Source organism: Zootermopsis nevadensis, unplaced genomic scaffold, assembly GCF_977971745.1.
Source record: "Zootermopsis nevadensis isolate Lab colony 2312 unplaced genomic scaffold, Znev_1.0 Znev_ptg000065l, whole genome shotgun sequence".
Taxonomy (NCBI): Eukaryota; Metazoa; Arthropoda; class Insecta; order Blattodea; family Termopsidae; genus Zootermopsis; species Zootermopsis nevadensis.
Genome location: NW_028259196.1, coordinates 358074 through 375112, shown reverse-complemented (window position 1 = coordinate 375112; position 17039 = coordinate 358074). Strand labels below are relative to the sequence as shown.

The window sequence follows — 17039 nt, the reverse complement described above, 5'->3', positions numbered from 1 at the left end:
GACTGGGAGCTTACGCCTGAATGAGGTACCCATCAAAGCTTGTAGGGGGAGGTATTCCCATATGTCATTTCAGATAAATCCATTCAAACAGCACACCCAAGTTACTGCTATTCTTATGGGCACACACTCCAGAAGCATCTATACGTTAATGTGATTAAGTCAAGGTTGTGTACAATGTCTTCCGTGGTTTAATGCGTCACTGGGACATACGATTGTGTGGGTCGTATTAACCCGGTCAGTATCGCACTCCATTGCAGCAAGCTGCCACTACAAACAGTCCTACATATCGGGTGGCCATTATGTCCCATTCCACTTGCATGAATAAACGGAAAATCAGTTAACACTGACACGATATCTAGTTGCTACAGGTTGCAGCGTGAACTTGTAACTTAATCAGTACACGAACTGTAAAGAAGTTCTTGACATAATCTCGCACAGTGCTAGGACAATGGATGTAAAATAAAATGTCGTACCTTTAGTTGCAACGAAGGTAACTGTTGCGAGCAGCGCCAACTGGGACAATCATAATTAATAAGAAAGCTGGTCATGTCGTTGACCGATTAACTAACTAGATGGCTTACCGAACCAGAAGGTTCATCACCGAACTAACCAAAGCCCTCCACCGGACCCTGTCCTGGGCCAACAAAATCCAGTCTCCTTCAACTCCTATCTCCCATAGATCCCGCCTGAGATTATCCTCCCATCTACGTCTAGGTCTCCCCAGAGGTCTCTTCCCCTCAGGCTTCCCGGTGCAAACCTCTTGTCCCATCCATGCACGCTACATGCCCAGACCATCTCATTCTTCTCGACTTAATCACCCTGACAATATTGGGGGAGGAGTACAGATTTTTAAGCTCGTCATTGTGCAGTTTTCTCCATGCCCCATCATCTTCTCTCCTAGGCCCAAATATCCTCCTAAACACCCGATTCTCAAACACCTGCAATCTGTGTTCCTCCCTCTGAGTGAGAGACCATGTTTCGCACCCATACCACACAACAGGCAAGATTATTGTTTTGTATATTTTAATCTTCAGGTTCTTAGAAATCAGACGGGAAGACAAAATATTTTGAACTGAGATGTAGCGAGCATTTCCGGAATTTAGTCTCCTCCTAACTTCGTCGTGAGCATCATTTTGAATCGTTTTTGTTGTTCCCAAGTATTTGAACTTTGTCACACTTTCAAAGGATTTATGAGCCACCTTAATGTCTGTCGGGTACATCATCGTGTTCACAAAAGCCCACCACCGGGGTCTATCCTGAGTCAGTTGCATCCAGTTCACTCCATTGAGACCCATCTTCGTAAGATTCGTCTTAATGTTATCTTCCCACCTACGCCGAGGTGTTCCCTTCAGGCCTTGTAAACTTTCAACTCGCCCTAAAAACATCGGCTGAGGAGCTCGTCATGCATTTTTCTCTGTTATCCGTCCCACTCCCGTTTTGGGTCCAGACATCTTCCTCGACACTCTGTTCTCAGAGCCCCACAGTCTATGTTCCTCCCTGAAAGAGAGAGACCACGTTTTGCACCCATAAATTCTTTGCACTCAATAATAGCAAACATTCCCCGGATTTAATCTGCTGATGTAGGGAGATAATGAGAGGGAGATTTGTCGATAATTAAGGCTTGTGAAACCGGAATAAAATTTCTTCTCAGTTCCCTAAAACGCTTTAATAATGTCGATGTATCAAGAGATGAAAAGCGTTAGAATTATTGTTGAGAATATAAACCCCACTTCTTAGCATCGACATATTTTTATTTAGATTCTGGGATACGAAACACGTTTAATTCCTTTAAAATTGTAAAAAGTTAATTGCCTACTGGAATATTCTTTTATTATCAATGTTGCCGTGAACACACACAAGTCAATCTAATGTTAATTGAAATTGTTTTAAAAAGAAGACAAGTCTAATTCTCGTACACGAGTTCAAAAATGCAGATGAAAACAATAAATGTGATGAACAATAATAATAAATAGGAATCCCTTACCTCAAACTTTGTTCAATTGTATGAGACCACGACGTCCACCAGCAATGATCGATCTAATCAAAACTAAAATGGAAAGAGTGGAGGGCAGTTTGACAGATTTCTTAATAATTCTTTTATTAGATAAGAACTTGCGATATTCTATATTAGTAAGAATTGCCACAAACAACATATTCCTTCCACCTAACATTTACCTTGTTACAGCTGAACCTAAACGATAACAAGCCGCTGCATCCAGTCTGTACAGAAAGTCATTATTTCACGGTCACCAACTCTGAAATGACAAATGTTCGTGTAAAAGACAGATCAATGGAAATGTCACCTTATATTTTAAACTGCGGCGTAGCTCAGACTTTTGTGTGGAAGGAAACAATCTTGGATGAAGATAAGTGCAAAATTCCTCTGACAGCATAGCCGAGTTTCCAGAAAATTTCAAAGTGCAATGGCCGTGACATTCCACATGAAACCAGATTCATTCAGAATGGAGTTGCCTCTTTCCACATCCTACGTCATTAGGAACCCTGCTTATTCCAAACTGCATTACAACACTGATATTTAAACACCGCAACCTATCTGCTGTCACACCACAGCGACCAGAATGGCATATCCAGATCACATCAGGTGTTCCGAGTAAAGGTGACGATTCTGAAGAAAAAGTAACACACACATCGCGAAGACAAGTTTACTGCAATTACTGTCATCATCATTATTGCCATCTTCTTCCAAACATCTGATCTGCCATATGCAACTTCCGTGCTCATTCTTTCCCTTTCTGACTGCCTCACTAGAATCGTAACAAACTGAGAATATTACCAACTACAAAACATCAGTGCCTTCCTGGACAAACACGTAGTAGCTAGTTTTAACACTTTTCTTAGTATTCAAATTGAGCCGAGTTGTTTTCTAACGATTACGAGGACGAACAAGACCTCAAAACAATGTAGAAATACACGAATTCTGTCGGCCAATGTACAAACGTTCTAGGCTACGCTTCAGGAAGTTGTCAAATGTCACTTTCATAAATTACAAAGGGACCCTTTTCCCCCGCCCAGTAACGTATCCAACGCAACGAATTATGGTCGTATCACGTAGGAATATGGTGGGGACAAACGAAGTCAAATCAGACGACAAAACGATGAAGTAAAGCAAAAGCGAAAAGCCGTTCAATATGACCTTCGTGACTGTGTGTTCGTAAATAATTTGTTTCGGCTACGGTAAAAAAATGATCATTTCCTTGTTAACCAAAGCAACGCGCCATTCATTACGCTAAACTACGTTCAATTTTTCTGCTACCCTTTTTAAAACAATCCGCAAACCTACGCCCACATCTTGGGGCAGATTTTTATTCAAAGTCTTGGTTACTCGTATGGTCACATTTCCAGCAATTACAGAAGCAGCAGTTTGCCAGAAGACAACTGCCTGCCTTCTCTCCCTCGCTCCACACCCAATTCACATAACATGATGGAAGGATGACTGTAAGTGCCAAAGAAACTGGCAGGGTGCTGGGGCCACCAACCCGGTCGCAAATACTTAGACATTCTGTAATGTGGACGTGGGGATTCCCCACTAAGTAAAGGAGAGCCACCAAAAATTTCTTACTTTGAGGAAACATCTCTCCATGACACACCAGCAGCAGCAATCTCAATGTAACAAGTAGAAACACAACAAAATAAAGAAAGCAATTCTACAAAACAATATTTTGTATCTGACATTACGTCAATAAACAGTTTTACGAGATGAGTTTTAGTGCACGCTGATTACTGAATTGACAGCATGTCTACACGAGAATTTCTGATTGTGGTCACAATGTTTATTAATATCCCGGGACCCCTTCAACATCGTGATCGTATGTTGATTGACTACCCAATAACAAGATCAATAAAACGTGCAACAAACAAAGCTACGTTCTACCTCCAAGAATCATACGCAAAGGAATCTTCACTCACAGACAGCTCAAACACTCTAATATTTTAACAAAAATCCTGCAAAAGAGCTGTACCACTTAAAGTCCTCTCCCTTCCATTTCAGCGCGGATTCTTACAGTAGTAGTTCTAGAAATGAAAGGAGGGGAGACACGGGTTTCGTATTGTATGCATTTCCTTCCTGATTTCTGCCCTCTAAAAAAATAACTGAGGGTTTTAGTGGGTGCGATATGGGAGCCCAAGATGAGAGGAAGGAGGGGTTATGTAAAAATATATTTATGAGGGAGCAGCTAAGGTGGTCAACGAACACCAAACAGACATCATATATCATTTCATTTCCAGGTCAACAATCTTTAACCAAACTAAATGGTCAATAACTTCGGCCTGTCTCTCTCTCACACACACAAAAACACAATCTCTACATTCTTCCTATAAACAATCTGACTGACAACACTAACAAATTAGTCTTTCGTAAGCCAAGAACTCTTCACAACCATTTTACAGACATAAAATAACAATCCTGACAACACCAGCACTGGTACATTGTGACCCACATAAGTGGCACTGCCTTTCTATACTTGGTTCCAACCAACCAAACCACTCCTCAATCCTAATGCAAATCCCCTTACCCCACACGCAACCACGGAATATACCAGAAGTAATACTGAGCCTCATCACATGTCCATGAGACTGACACCTGACAACTCTCAACTTATGGTTAAGTCTCAAATAAATGGAACCTCTGACAGTCATCTCCATTTTTGCAAGCAAATCCAAATTCATAACGAACACCACACCACAAACTTACAAGTTTTGTAACCGATCCCCTTGCTCAACACAGCAAACTCTCAAAATTAACCAAAAGCACAGAAAATATCCCGGCAGCTCCGCTCACTGTGCACAAAACTAAATTACTTACACTGGCAAATGCTCACTTATTAATTAGTAAACAGACCACATTAAAGGCTCCTCAGCACTGCACACATCTCACATGTAACAAAACCTTATCACAAATAGTCACCACCCTCGTCTAAAAAGGATAAATAAACCTCACATTCTGATATCCTATGAACAATATCATGAATGCCTCTAGCGTACCACAGATACTGCAATAATGCCAATCCCTCACCACATTTACGTCTTTCAACATATCAACTCTCACACTTACAATCACAACATCTAAAGTACCTAATAAAATTGGACAGACTCATCTCTCTCACACAACAACCACATCAAATACATTCTAATGCTCATGTACTCACACAACGAATGCCTGGTTCAGACCGATATCAGTCTCTTGCGGATACGAGGTTCCTTCTTTGTCCCAGCAGGTTTAATCTTCTGACATCAAGTCGGTCTGCCAACTGTTGCCGCACGTACTTCAACGCTTCTCTGGCTGGCAGTACGCGGATCACGTGGTGCTCAGTAAAATCTGAAGGATCATTCTGTTTCTCGTAATCTGCTACTCCCAGAAAGAGAAAATACATTCACATTCAAGAAATCAAGACATCACACTCTTCTAAGAACACACAGTTTTACTTCACCAAGCAGTTAACACTCCCACCTTAGCCAATGAACAAGGACCTTCCATTTTCAGAAGACAAATTCTGTCAAGTTCATTACAAACCCATTCACAAGTTAACTTTAAATACGGGTCACAACCAGCGACCTGACAAATTCTTAACTCCCTCGCTCACAGATTCATACTGGAGCCTTTCTTTCCTCCTCCCCAGCAAATTTAAAACATTCGCCAAGTGGGCCATTATTCCACACGTCATAATACTGCAACTACAAACTCTACAACTCACACACGTCACGTCAGACCCACGCAACTTCCCTTGCCACTGATTCAGTGGATATTTAACGAACAGTTCGCTTGCCGTCTGTTTGGAGCCGAGGTGTCCCGGCTTACACGGCTCCCTCTCCTCGTGCCCCATTATGACAGCAAGGGAGTCTATAAACACCAGTCGGTCCATGCCCTTCAGGTTCGCCTGTTTTGATGTCATAAAGAAAGGACGTAAATGAAAGATTAAGAAATGGCAAGCCACTACAACACAGCCAACATCTGTAGCACTTCTACTACTAAGGTGAATTCAACCGACAAGGGGCAAGAGGTAGCCGTATCAATTAGATTTATTTTCCATATCACCATCAGTAATGCCACTTTATAATGCCTTCTGGAAGCAAAGGTGGAAACTTCACCAACAGTAATATAAATTGTTTCAATGTTGAACAATCTAAATTTATAAAACTGAACTCACCAGCTGCCTGTGATATCGCCACCATTGTGCAGTGACACACAAGGAACACCGTCGTAACTCTTTCATGGCTGCAGCAACAAACACTCCTACCAACTTACACAACAGGCCTTACTGGCTGTTCCAGATATGAAGCAGACGCTTTCAACAAGTTCACGTACTAAATGTGGTTTTAAGAGAGATTTCAGGTTCTCACAGTGGTCTTTGGGTTCTAACACCACTTGGACTTACAGAAAACAAACACCGATTATGGTTTTTAAACATTTAATGGTTCGCTATATCAGCTGAAGTTATCGTTGTGACTAAGCGCAATGCCATGAGGCAGTGGGAGCATGGAGGTAAACTCCATGCATTCTCAATTATAGAACTATGTGGAGGTCAGCCTCAAAATGTGGTTCCTTAAACTGGCAAAGAAAAATCACGTTCTTCATTGTTTCTTTGTAGTCTCAATAGAAGAAATAGACAAGTTCTTTATTTCATTAAAACCATTTACTACTTTTCAGGACAAAAGGTCTTCTTCCTTCAATAATGGCATTGTAATTCAGAAAAGAAGTTTATTAAACAATTTACTCAAATGGATGAACTTACCTGTGACTGCCATCTGGTGAGTGGCTCTGTCTTGCTTGTCCTGCAATCTGAACGGAATCCCATGGACTGCGGAGATCTCCACATGTGGATCATCAAAACTGCAACAGCGAATCACAATGAGTACAGATAATTACACTCACATCCTAATGTTCAATGGTCACAACAGTGGCCAATGCAGTAGCTGCTTCCTAAATCAGCAACTGATGTAAGAGGCACAGAGCAAATGGGAAAACTGGGTTTATGATATGACAAAGAAATACATTACTTGTAGAAGCCTCCTGGTACTGGCAGGATACTAAACACAAACTAATTGTGATACAGCCTCTAACGGGCTCACTGTACCAGTAAATAATGAGTTCTGGGTGCTCAGAGAAAAATCTATATCAGTGCCTCATAGACTGCCTTGGGACTCGCTTACAATTCTGCGAAGAAAAGCCAGTGATTAACAATCTGTTATGTCATGTTAGTACCATCAGGCTGGAAAAACATCTTTTATTTTGTACACTATTTTAATATCAAGAATGAGGTTAGTTTGACAATATTCTTCTGCCTCCAACTGCTCTTATATACCTTGGACAGGAGAAAAGCTGCTGCACTCTATTCTCATCATCATTAAAATTCAGGGATGCCACCAAGAAACAGCAAATTATTTCCCAGCACTGACGACGGTAGAACGGATCCGTCGTGCTTGACTTCTGAGCACTAGATGCTGTCTCCACGACCTGGAAAACACAAGCAACAGTTTCAAGTTATAACGACTAAGGAAAGTGAAATGTTTTAGTTACAGTAACTTCCATGCGGCATTGTTATAATACTTTCACGTACTGCACTTACTGTAATACTCTAAACACCTTTTCTCCACATCAGGGCGCATGTCATATTTATTTCCAGAAACTTTGGGTTTCATGGACACCTAGACTTTTATTTTGCAAGTGGAAACAAGTTTGACAAATCTCAACAACACTGAAATAAAAATTAACTACAAGCATATAATTTTTGTATAGTCTATGCTAACCCTAATAAACGTCAAAAAGGAACGTACTATACGCGTACCAAGTTATTTAATAATTTTCCACCAACAATTTAAACTCTAAATGATTTAAAGGTGTTCAAGCGTGCATTGAGAGGTCACCTCATCACTCACACTTTCCATTCTGCAGTTTATTTCACCTCTGCTGAAATTTCTTCAGTTTTATGTATATCTATAATCTATATTTAAAGTGGTTTTGCATTTCTATTTAAAATTCTGAGGTTTATGTATATTAATTTGTAATTTTTTTTAATACCTGTATTGCAGAATCTGAAGGTTATGTACATTCACATATAAAACACGTCCTTGCATTGTGTCAAAAGTACTGAGGTTTACATATATTGAATGAAGTCCTGAAGTTTATGTTTGTTGTATGAAATGACTTGTACTGCATCCTTTGGATTACTCCTAAGAAGGATCTATGGAATGCAAACAAACTCTACTCTCTAACATACCTGAATAATGCAATTCCTTATCACACACACTATTAAGGCTTTTTACATGCAAAAGAAAATAATCACAACAATGGCAGGTGTCAAAAGCTGCTTACCTTATAGAGAATAATTTCGTAAATTTAATATACTTCCACTTGCAAGTGAATTTATATTCTGCTTGCTATCATTTGTGGTGGAAAAGTTGGATAATTTTAAAAGAAATACAGATGTACATAATTGAATTACAAGATGTAAACCCTGCTAAATGTCAAAGAGGAGTGTACTTTACACGTGTCAAGTTATTTAATAATTAAAACTCTAAATTGTGATATAAATGTATTCAAGCCTGCACTGAAATTAGCTTTCATACTTGAATTGCAAAATCTGAAGGTTATGTACATTCATATGTTAAACACGTTCTTGTAATTCTGTCAAAAGTACCGAGGTTTACGTATATTGAATGAAGTCCTGAAGTTTATGTTTATTGTATGAAATGACTTGTACTGCATCCTTTGGATTACTCCTAAGAAGGATCTATGGAATGCAAACAAACTCTACTCTCTAACATACCTGAATAATGCAATTCCTTATCCAAGTAACAAACACTCCAGGTGCTTCGTTCTGTCTCGTTCTTCACATCTCCAACTCCAAATAAGCTGCTTCCCCATCACGCACACAACTGATCTTCTGAAACACTGATATTCAGACAAATTGGTCCTCCATGTCTTCGTTGATGCCAGTAAACACACACTACAGCTACAGTTCACATGAAAGTTGCTACTCAGCACATCCCCTGATCTCAAACTCCTCTTTGAGACAGACTAGGCACTCCCACTAAATCTATAACAGTACACCTCCTCGGAAAGCAAGGTATATAATCGCACGAGGGCCTGAGGTCTTCCTTGTGGCATTGTGAGGCATGCTACGAACACCCCATACTTGGTCACTAGGAATCAAAAGTGGGCAACTGTGGTGTGGTGTGGTGTGGTGGCCACATAACCAACATTACAACCTGTAACCCTAGCTGCTTACTTCTAGCTTCTTCACTGCGATAAGCTCTTGCACAAAGTTAAATCAACAGCTACTGAATTTCCACATGCAAGTCACAAAAACAGAGGCTGCCACCACGAGTCTGTGGGTCATCCCAACCGCATCGACTGATGAATTGTGTCCATCATGCACAGTGGTCATGTCAGCTACCGGAGCAAAGTCTTGCTACCTCCGTAGTAATGATGGACTCGAAACTGCATAACGGCTGAAGTATCCCATATGCTTGCATTCACGCCTACCTGAAACAAAACCATGTACAGAAATAAACATCCGCATTGAGAGACCAGTATTAATTCTTACTACGAAGGCACTCTACACCACATTAATAACCTACTGGCAACTAATCCGGCCTTTCGTGCAACCAAAATATTTCCCACTTTTCGTACTTCACACAGGAGAAAGATGACAAACATCAGTTCAAATAAACTTGCAAGCATTGGAAATATAAGAGAGTAAAGCTGCACTCGACTGGGCATGCATCCTACCATCACGCCGTCCGAAGTAAACAATAACAGCAGAGGAGCAGCGCCATTTTCTCGCACGCAGGGACGGCAACGTCTGAAAAACAGCGAACACATCCCGCCACCGGCGGAGCATGAGGGATATTCAATGATCAATATGTGCGCACCCTGACGAACTGTCCTGTCATCTACCGACAATACACCTGAGGTACATGCCCGTCCGCGAACACTACACGTTACTGCCGAACCAAATGCTGACTGAAATACCACTCCAAAGACTGTAAAATTATGAAGACCTCAAACTTTATTCCGTGAATACCTTTAGTGACACATCTTCTCCTTTAAAAACGACAGGAAGTAAAGAAAAAAATTAAGGCGAAACGAGCTACCAACTTCGCCTATAAGAAACCAACTACCAATCATTTCCATAACCTCAAAAATCATAAAATAATTTATGAATCCAACCACACCCAATAAACTACAGCTCAATCAACTTAGCACAAAGCACTATGAAACAAGTAGCCAACAATTTTCATCTACATCGCCTACATCCTAGGGCACATTTGTCACATAACCTGTCGGTCGCCGTTATGATACTGCTCAGATTGATACCAGACACAACTCTTGAATACCTGCACGTCTACATATAAATCACCCAGTGAAATCGTCCACGTCCTTTCCAACACGAACTTATCCTCGTCACATTTCATGTTGGCACTCAAGACATCACGGAAATTCAGCACCGACATTCTCCCTACGCGATAATTTCTCACAAGTAATTTTGCAGAAGGGCGAAAACGTCTCGCGAGCTGAGTCATTTGAAAAGTACGACCAACATCACCTATAAGACACCAACTAATAAACATTTCCATAACCTAAATATCTTCCATCATTTATGAAAACAGGTGGGATTTCGTAAACTACAGCTCAATGAACGAAGCACTATAAACGATTATTGCATATGTCGCCACTACACAGCCCCTCTGCCACCAGGTTGTACTTCACGAGCATCTATAACACACCCAACGACCCAGCCCACTGGTGACCGTACTTCAACAACACCAACTTCACTTCGTCAGACTCCATTTTGGCACATGCAGCAATCAACACTTAATACACTACCAACAAAATTAATGCCGGCAATATTCGCTGAAAACCACTTGCAGAAAAACACACACAATCCAGAAAACTCATTGCACTTACCTGACTTACAAAAAGCAATCTCATCACTGGCAAGTCACACTTTTCGATCATAGGACAACTGCTATTGCGCATCTCCCGTTAACGACTGTTTGGAAACTCCCTCTCGGTGATGATCACAAAGTATTCCCGTTACCTCCCGCTTTGACATCTCTTTACAGATTTACATAGAGAAAATACAAACTAAGTAATGCGTGGTCAGCACACTTTTAAAGCCCTCCTGGGTCAGAGAACGGACACCCACTATTATCAAGACTGTCCGGTATAGCTATGCCAGAGATCTTCATCACCGCACTTCCTAAACGAGTGAAACTGCAGACGTTTTGAAGATCTTTCTGTGGCATTAGCTTGAACTGAGAATGTGAAATCGGAAGAAGCAGATAAAAGGAAATAACATATTCTTTCCAGGAAGCAGACTCTTATTCACGCAATGTGATTGCGGCCGACATTTCTACTATTTTACTACACTCCGTAGAACACCCCACACACATAACTAGACATCCACACCTTACACGTTCACATAATTCATATCTAAGTTGCTATCACACTTGCAACACAATTACCACAACAGAGCAAGCCCCTGTCAATGGGTTAAATTTTTAGAAATTATTCGAAAGTCAATTTTCAAAAGGCAAATATCTCCCGATCTGTAGGAATCTGAGAGACAAACCTTATGTCACTTTGAGGGAAACTATATGTCAACTTCCTGTCAGAGTCACGTCAATGTATGTTCAAGGGTTTGGAGGATAGAGACATTTTAATTTTTCGAGATAATTCGAAAGTCAATTTTTAAAAGGCAAATATCTCCCGATCTGTAGGAATCTGAGAGACAAAACTTATATCACTTTGAGAGAACGTATATGCCAACTACATGTCAGAATCTCGTCAATGTATGTCCAAGGGTTTGGACGATAGAGAAATTTTAATTTTTCGAGATTATTCGAAAGTCAATTTTTAAAAGGCAAATATCTCCCGATCTGTGGGCATCTGAGAGACAAACCTTTTGTCACTTTGAGGGAAAGCATATGTCAACTTCATGACAGAGTCTCGTCAATGTATGTTCAAGGGTTTGGAGGATAGAGACATTTTAATTTTTCGAGATTATTCGAAAGTCAATTTTTGAAAAGGCAAATATCTCCCGATCTGTATTAATCTGAGTGACAAAACTTATGTCACTTTGAGGGAACGTATATGTCAACTTCATGTCATAGTCACGTCAAGGTATGTCGAAGGGTTTGGAGGATAGAGACATTTAAATGTTTAGAGATTATTCGAAAGTAAATTTTTAAAAGGCAAATATCTCCCGATCTGTAGGAATCTGAGAGACGAAACATATGTTACTTAGAGGGAACGTATATGTTAACTTCATGTCAGAATCTTGTCAATGTATGTCAAAGGGTTTGGACGATAGAGACATTTTAATTTTTAGAGATTATTCGAAAGTCAATTTTTAAAAGGCAAATATCTCCCGATCTGTATTAATCTGAGAGACAAACATTATGTCACTTTGAGGGAACGCATATGTCAACATCATGTCAGAGTCTCGTCAATGTATGTCCAAGGGTTTGGACGATAGAGACATTTTAATTTTTCGAGATTATTTGAAAGTCAATTATTAAAAGGCAAATATCTCCCGATCTGTAGGCATCTGAGAGACAAACCTTATGCCACTTTGTGGGAACGCATATATCAACTTCATGTCAGAGTCTCGTCAATGTATGTCCAAGGGTTTGGAGGATAGAGACATTTTAATTTTTCGAGATTTTTCGAAAGTGACTTATTAAAAGGCAAATATCTCCCGATCTGTAGGAATCTGAGAGACAAAAGTAATGTCACTTTGAGGGAACATATATGTCAACTTCCTGTCAGAGTCACGTCAATGTATGTCCAAGAGTTTGGAGGATAGAGACATTTAAATTTTTCGAGATTATTCGAAAGTCAATTTTTAAAAGGCAAATATCTCCCGATCTGTAGGAATCTGAGAAACGAAACTTATGTCACTTAGAGGGAACGTATACGTCAACTTCATGTCAGAATCTCGTCAATATATGTCCAAGGGTTTGGAGGATAGAGACATTTAAATATTTAGAGATTATTTGAAAGTCAATTATTAAAAGGCAAATATCTCCAGAACTGTATGCATCTGAGAGACAAAACCTCATGTCGCTTTGAGGGAACGCATCTGTCAACTTCATGTCACAGTCTCGTCAATGTATTTCCAAGGTTTTGGACGATAGAGACATTTTAATTTTTCGAGATTATTCGAAACTCAATTTTTAAAAGGCAAATATCTCCCGATCTATAGGCATCTGAGAGACAAACCTTATGTCACCTTGAGGGAACGCATATGTCAACTTCATGTCAGAATCTCGTCAAAGCATGTCCAAGGGTTTGGACGATAGAGATATTTTAATTTTTCGAGATTATTCGAAAGTCAATTTTTAAAAGGAAAATATCTCCCGATCTGTAGGCATCTGAGAGACAAACCTTATGTCACTTTGAGGGAACGCATATGTCAACTTCATGTCAGAGTCTCGTCAAGTATGTCCAAGGGTTTGGACGATAGAGACATTTTAATTTTTCGTGATTATTTGAAAGTCAATTTTTAAAAGGCAAATATCTCCCGATCTGTAGGCATCTGAGAGACAAACCTTATGCCACTTTGTGGGAACGCATAAGTCAACTTCATGTCAGAGTCTCGTCAATGTATGTCCAAGGGTTTGGAGGATAGAGACATTTTAATTTTTCGAGATTTTTCGAAGTGAATTATTAAAAGGCAATTATCTCCCGATCTGTAGGAATCTGAGAGACAAAACTAATGCCACTTTGAGGGAACATGTATGTCAACTTCCAGTCAGAGTCACGTTAATGTATGTCCAAGGGTTTGGAGGATAGATACATTTAAATTTTTAGAGATTATTCGAAAGTCAATTATTAATAAGCAAATATCTCCCGATCTGTAGGAATCTGAGAGACAAAAGTTATGTCACTTTGAGGGAACGTATATGTAAATGTCCTGTCAGAGTCACGTCAATGTATGTCCAAGGGTTTGGAGGATAGAGACATTTAAATTTTTAGAGATTATTCGAAGGTCAATATTTAAAGGCAAATATCTCCCGATCTGTAGGAATCTGAGAGACGAAACTTATGTCACTTAGAGGGAACGCATATGTCACTTTCTTGTCAGAGTCTCGTCAATGTATGTCCAAGGTTTTGGACGATAGAGACATTTTAATTTTTCGAGATTATTCGAAAGTCAATTTTTAAAAGGCAAATATCTCCCGATCTATAGGCATCTGAGAGACAAACCTTATTGTCACCTTGAGGGCACGCATATGTCAACTTCATGTCAGAGTCTCGTCAATGCATGTCCAAGGGTTTGGAGGATAGAGACATTTTAATTTTTCGAGATTATTCGAAAGTCAATTTTTGAAAAGGCAAATATCTCCCGATCTGTATTAATCTGAGAGACAAAACTTATGTCACTTTGAGGGAACGTATATGTCAACTTCTTGTCATAGTCACGTTAATGTATGTCGAAGTGTTTGGAGGAAAGAGACATTATAATTTTTCGAGATTATTCGAAAGTCAATTTTTAAAAGGCAAATATCTCCCGATCTGTAGGAATCTGAGAGACAAAACTTATGTCACAATGAGGGAACGTATATGTCAACTTCCTGTCAGTGTCACGTCAATGTATGTCCAAGGGTTTGGAGGATAGAGACATTTAAATTTTTAGAGATTATTCGAAAGTCAATTTTTAAAAGGCAAATATCTCCCGATCTGTAGGCATCTGAGAGACAAACCTTATGTCACTTTGAGGGAACCCATATGTCAACTTCATGTCAGAGTCTCGTTAATGTATGTTCAAGGGTTTGGAGGATAGAGGCATTTTAATTTTTAGAGATTATTCGAAAGTCAATTTTTAAAAGGCAAATATCTCCCGATCTGTAGGAATCTGAGAGACAAAACTTATGTCACAATGAGGGAACGTATATGTCAACTTCCTGTCAGTGTCACGTCAATGTATGTCCAAGGGTTTGGAGGATAGAGACATTTAAATTTCTAGAGATTATTTGAAAGTCAATTTTTCAAAGGCAAATATCTCCCGATCTGTAGGAATCTGAGAGACAAACCTTATGTCACTTTGAGGGAACGCATATATCAACTTCATGTCAGAATCTCGTCAATGTATGTCCAAGGGTTTGGACGATAGACACATTTAAATTTTTCGAGATTATTTGAAAGTCAGTTTTTAAAATGCAAATATCTCCCGATCTGTAGGCATCTGAGAGACAAACCTTATGTCACTTTGAGGGAACGCATATGTCAACTTCGTGTCAGAGTCTCGTCAATGTATGTCCAAGGGTTTGGACGATAGAGACATTTTAATTTTTCGATATTATTTGAAAGTCAATTTTTAAAATGCAAATATCTCCCGATCTGTAGGCATCTGTGAGACAAATCTTATGCCACTTTTTGGGAACGCATATGTCAACTTCATGTCAGAGTCTCGTCAATGTATGTCAAAGGGTTTGGAGAATAGAGACATTTTAATTTTTCGAGATTATTCGAAAGTGAATTATTTAAAGGCAAATATCTCCTGATCTGTAGGAATCTGAGAGACAAAACTAATGTCACTTGGAGGGAGCATATATGTCAACTTCCTGTCAGAGTCACGTCAATGTATGTCCAAGGGTTTGGAGGATAGAGACATTTAAATTTTTAGAGATTATTTGAAAGTCAATTTTTAAAAGGAAAATATCTCCCGATCTGTAGGCATCTGAGAGACAAAACTTATGTCACTTTGAGGGAACGCATATGTCAACTTCCTGTCAGAGTCACGTCAATGTATGTAAAAGGGTTTGGAGGATAGAGACATTTAAATTTTTAGAGATTATTCGAAAGTCAATTTTTAAAGGCAAATATCTCCCGATCTGTAGGAATCTGAGAGAAAAAACTTATGTCACTTTGAGGGAACGTATATGTCAACTACATGTCAGAATCTCGTCAATGTATGTCAAAGGGTTTGGACGATAGAGATATTTAAATTTTTCGAGGTTATTCGAAAGTCAATTTTTAAAAGGCAAATATCTCCCGATCTGTAGGAATCTGAGAGACAAACCTTATGTCACTTTGAGGGAACGCATATGTCAACTTCATGTCAGAGTCTCGTCAATGTATGTTCAAATGTTTGGAGGATAGATACATTTTAATTTTTCGAGATTATTCGAAAGTCAATTTTTAAAAGGCAAATATCACCCGATCTGTAGGCATCTGAGAGACAAACCTTATGTCACTTTGAGGGAACGTATATGTCAACTACATGTCAGAATCTCGTCAATGTATGTCCAAGGGTTTGGACGATAGAGATATTTTAATTTTTCGAGATTATTCGAAAGTCAATTTTTAAAAGGCAAATATCTCCCGATCTGTAGGAATCTAAGAGACAAATCTTATGTCACTTTGATGGAACGTATATGTCAACTTGCTGTCAGAGGCACGTCAATGTATGTACAAAGTTTTTGACGATAGAGACATTTTAATTTTTCGAGATTATTCGAAAGTCAATTTTTAAAATTCAAATATCTCCCGATCTATAGGCATCTGAGAGACAAACCTTATGTCACTTTGAGGGAACGCATATGTCAACTTCATGTCAGAGTCTCGTCAATGCATGTCCAAGGGTTTGGAGGATAGAGACGTTTAAATTTTTCGAGATTATTCGAAAGTCAATTTTTGAAAAGGCAAATATCTCCCGATCTGTATTAATCTGAGAGACAAAAATAATGTCACTTTGAGGGAAAGTATATGTCAACTTCTTGTCATAGTCACGTCAATGTATGACGAAGGGTTTGGAGGAAAGAGACATTTTAATTTTTCGAGATTATTCGAAAGTCAATTATTAAAAGGCAAATATCTCCCGATCTGTAGGAATCTGAGAGCCAAAACTTATGTCACTTTGAGGGAACGCATATGTCAACTTCATGTCAGAGTCTCGTCAATGCATGTCCAAGGTTTTGGACGATAGAGACATTTAAATTTTTCGAGATTATTCGAAAGTCAATTTTTAAAAGGCAAATATCTCCCGATCTGTAGGAATCTGAGAGACAAA

At 39.3% G+C, this 17039-nt stretch overlaps 1 protein-coding gene and 1 long non-coding RNA gene across 9 annotated transcripts; both read right to left on the bottom strand.

Annotated features, from left to right (window-relative positions):
- Nucleotides 1-1001: 1001 nt before the first annotated feature.
- LOC147871103 (transcription-associated protein 1-like) lies at nt 1002-7794 on the bottom strand. Of its 7 annotated transcripts, XR_015532813.1 has the most exons (6): nt 7320-7793; nt 6750-6847; nt 6165-6250; nt 5166-5894; nt 2176-2255; nt 1809-2047 (listed from the first exon to the last, which is right to left on the bottom strand). XR_015532813.1 is itself a non-coding variant. In XM_087341200.1 (5 exons), exons 2-5 carry the CDS (start codon nt 6760-6762, stop codon nt 5315-5317), a joined length of 333 nt encoding a protein of 110 aa, XP_087197326.1. In that variant the 5' UTR covers nt 6763-6847; nt 7320-7794; the 3' UTR covers nt 4220-5314. The 7 variants fall into 7 exon arrangements, 3 of the variants coding, with proteins under 3 accessions (XP_087197324.1, XP_087197326.1, XP_087197325.1); XR_015532812.1 differs by having other exon boundaries at nt 1809-2255; XM_087341200.1 differs by lacking the exons at nt 1809-2047; nt 2176-2255 and having other exon boundaries at nt 4220-5365; nt 5712-5894; nt 7320-7794.
- Nucleotides 7795-8890: 1096 nt separating this feature from the next.
- LOC147871102 (uncharacterized) lies at nt 8891-9948 on the bottom strand. Of its 2 annotated transcripts, none has more exons than XR_015532810.1 (2): nt 9598-9948; nt 8891-9502 (listed from the first exon to the last, which is right to left on the bottom strand). It is a non-coding gene; the product is annotated as an uncharacterized LOC147871102 (long non-coding RNA). The 2 variants fall into 2 exon arrangements; XR_015532811.1 differs by having other exon boundaries at nt 9749-9948.
- Between the last annotated feature and the right edge of the window lie 7091 nt (nt 9949-17039).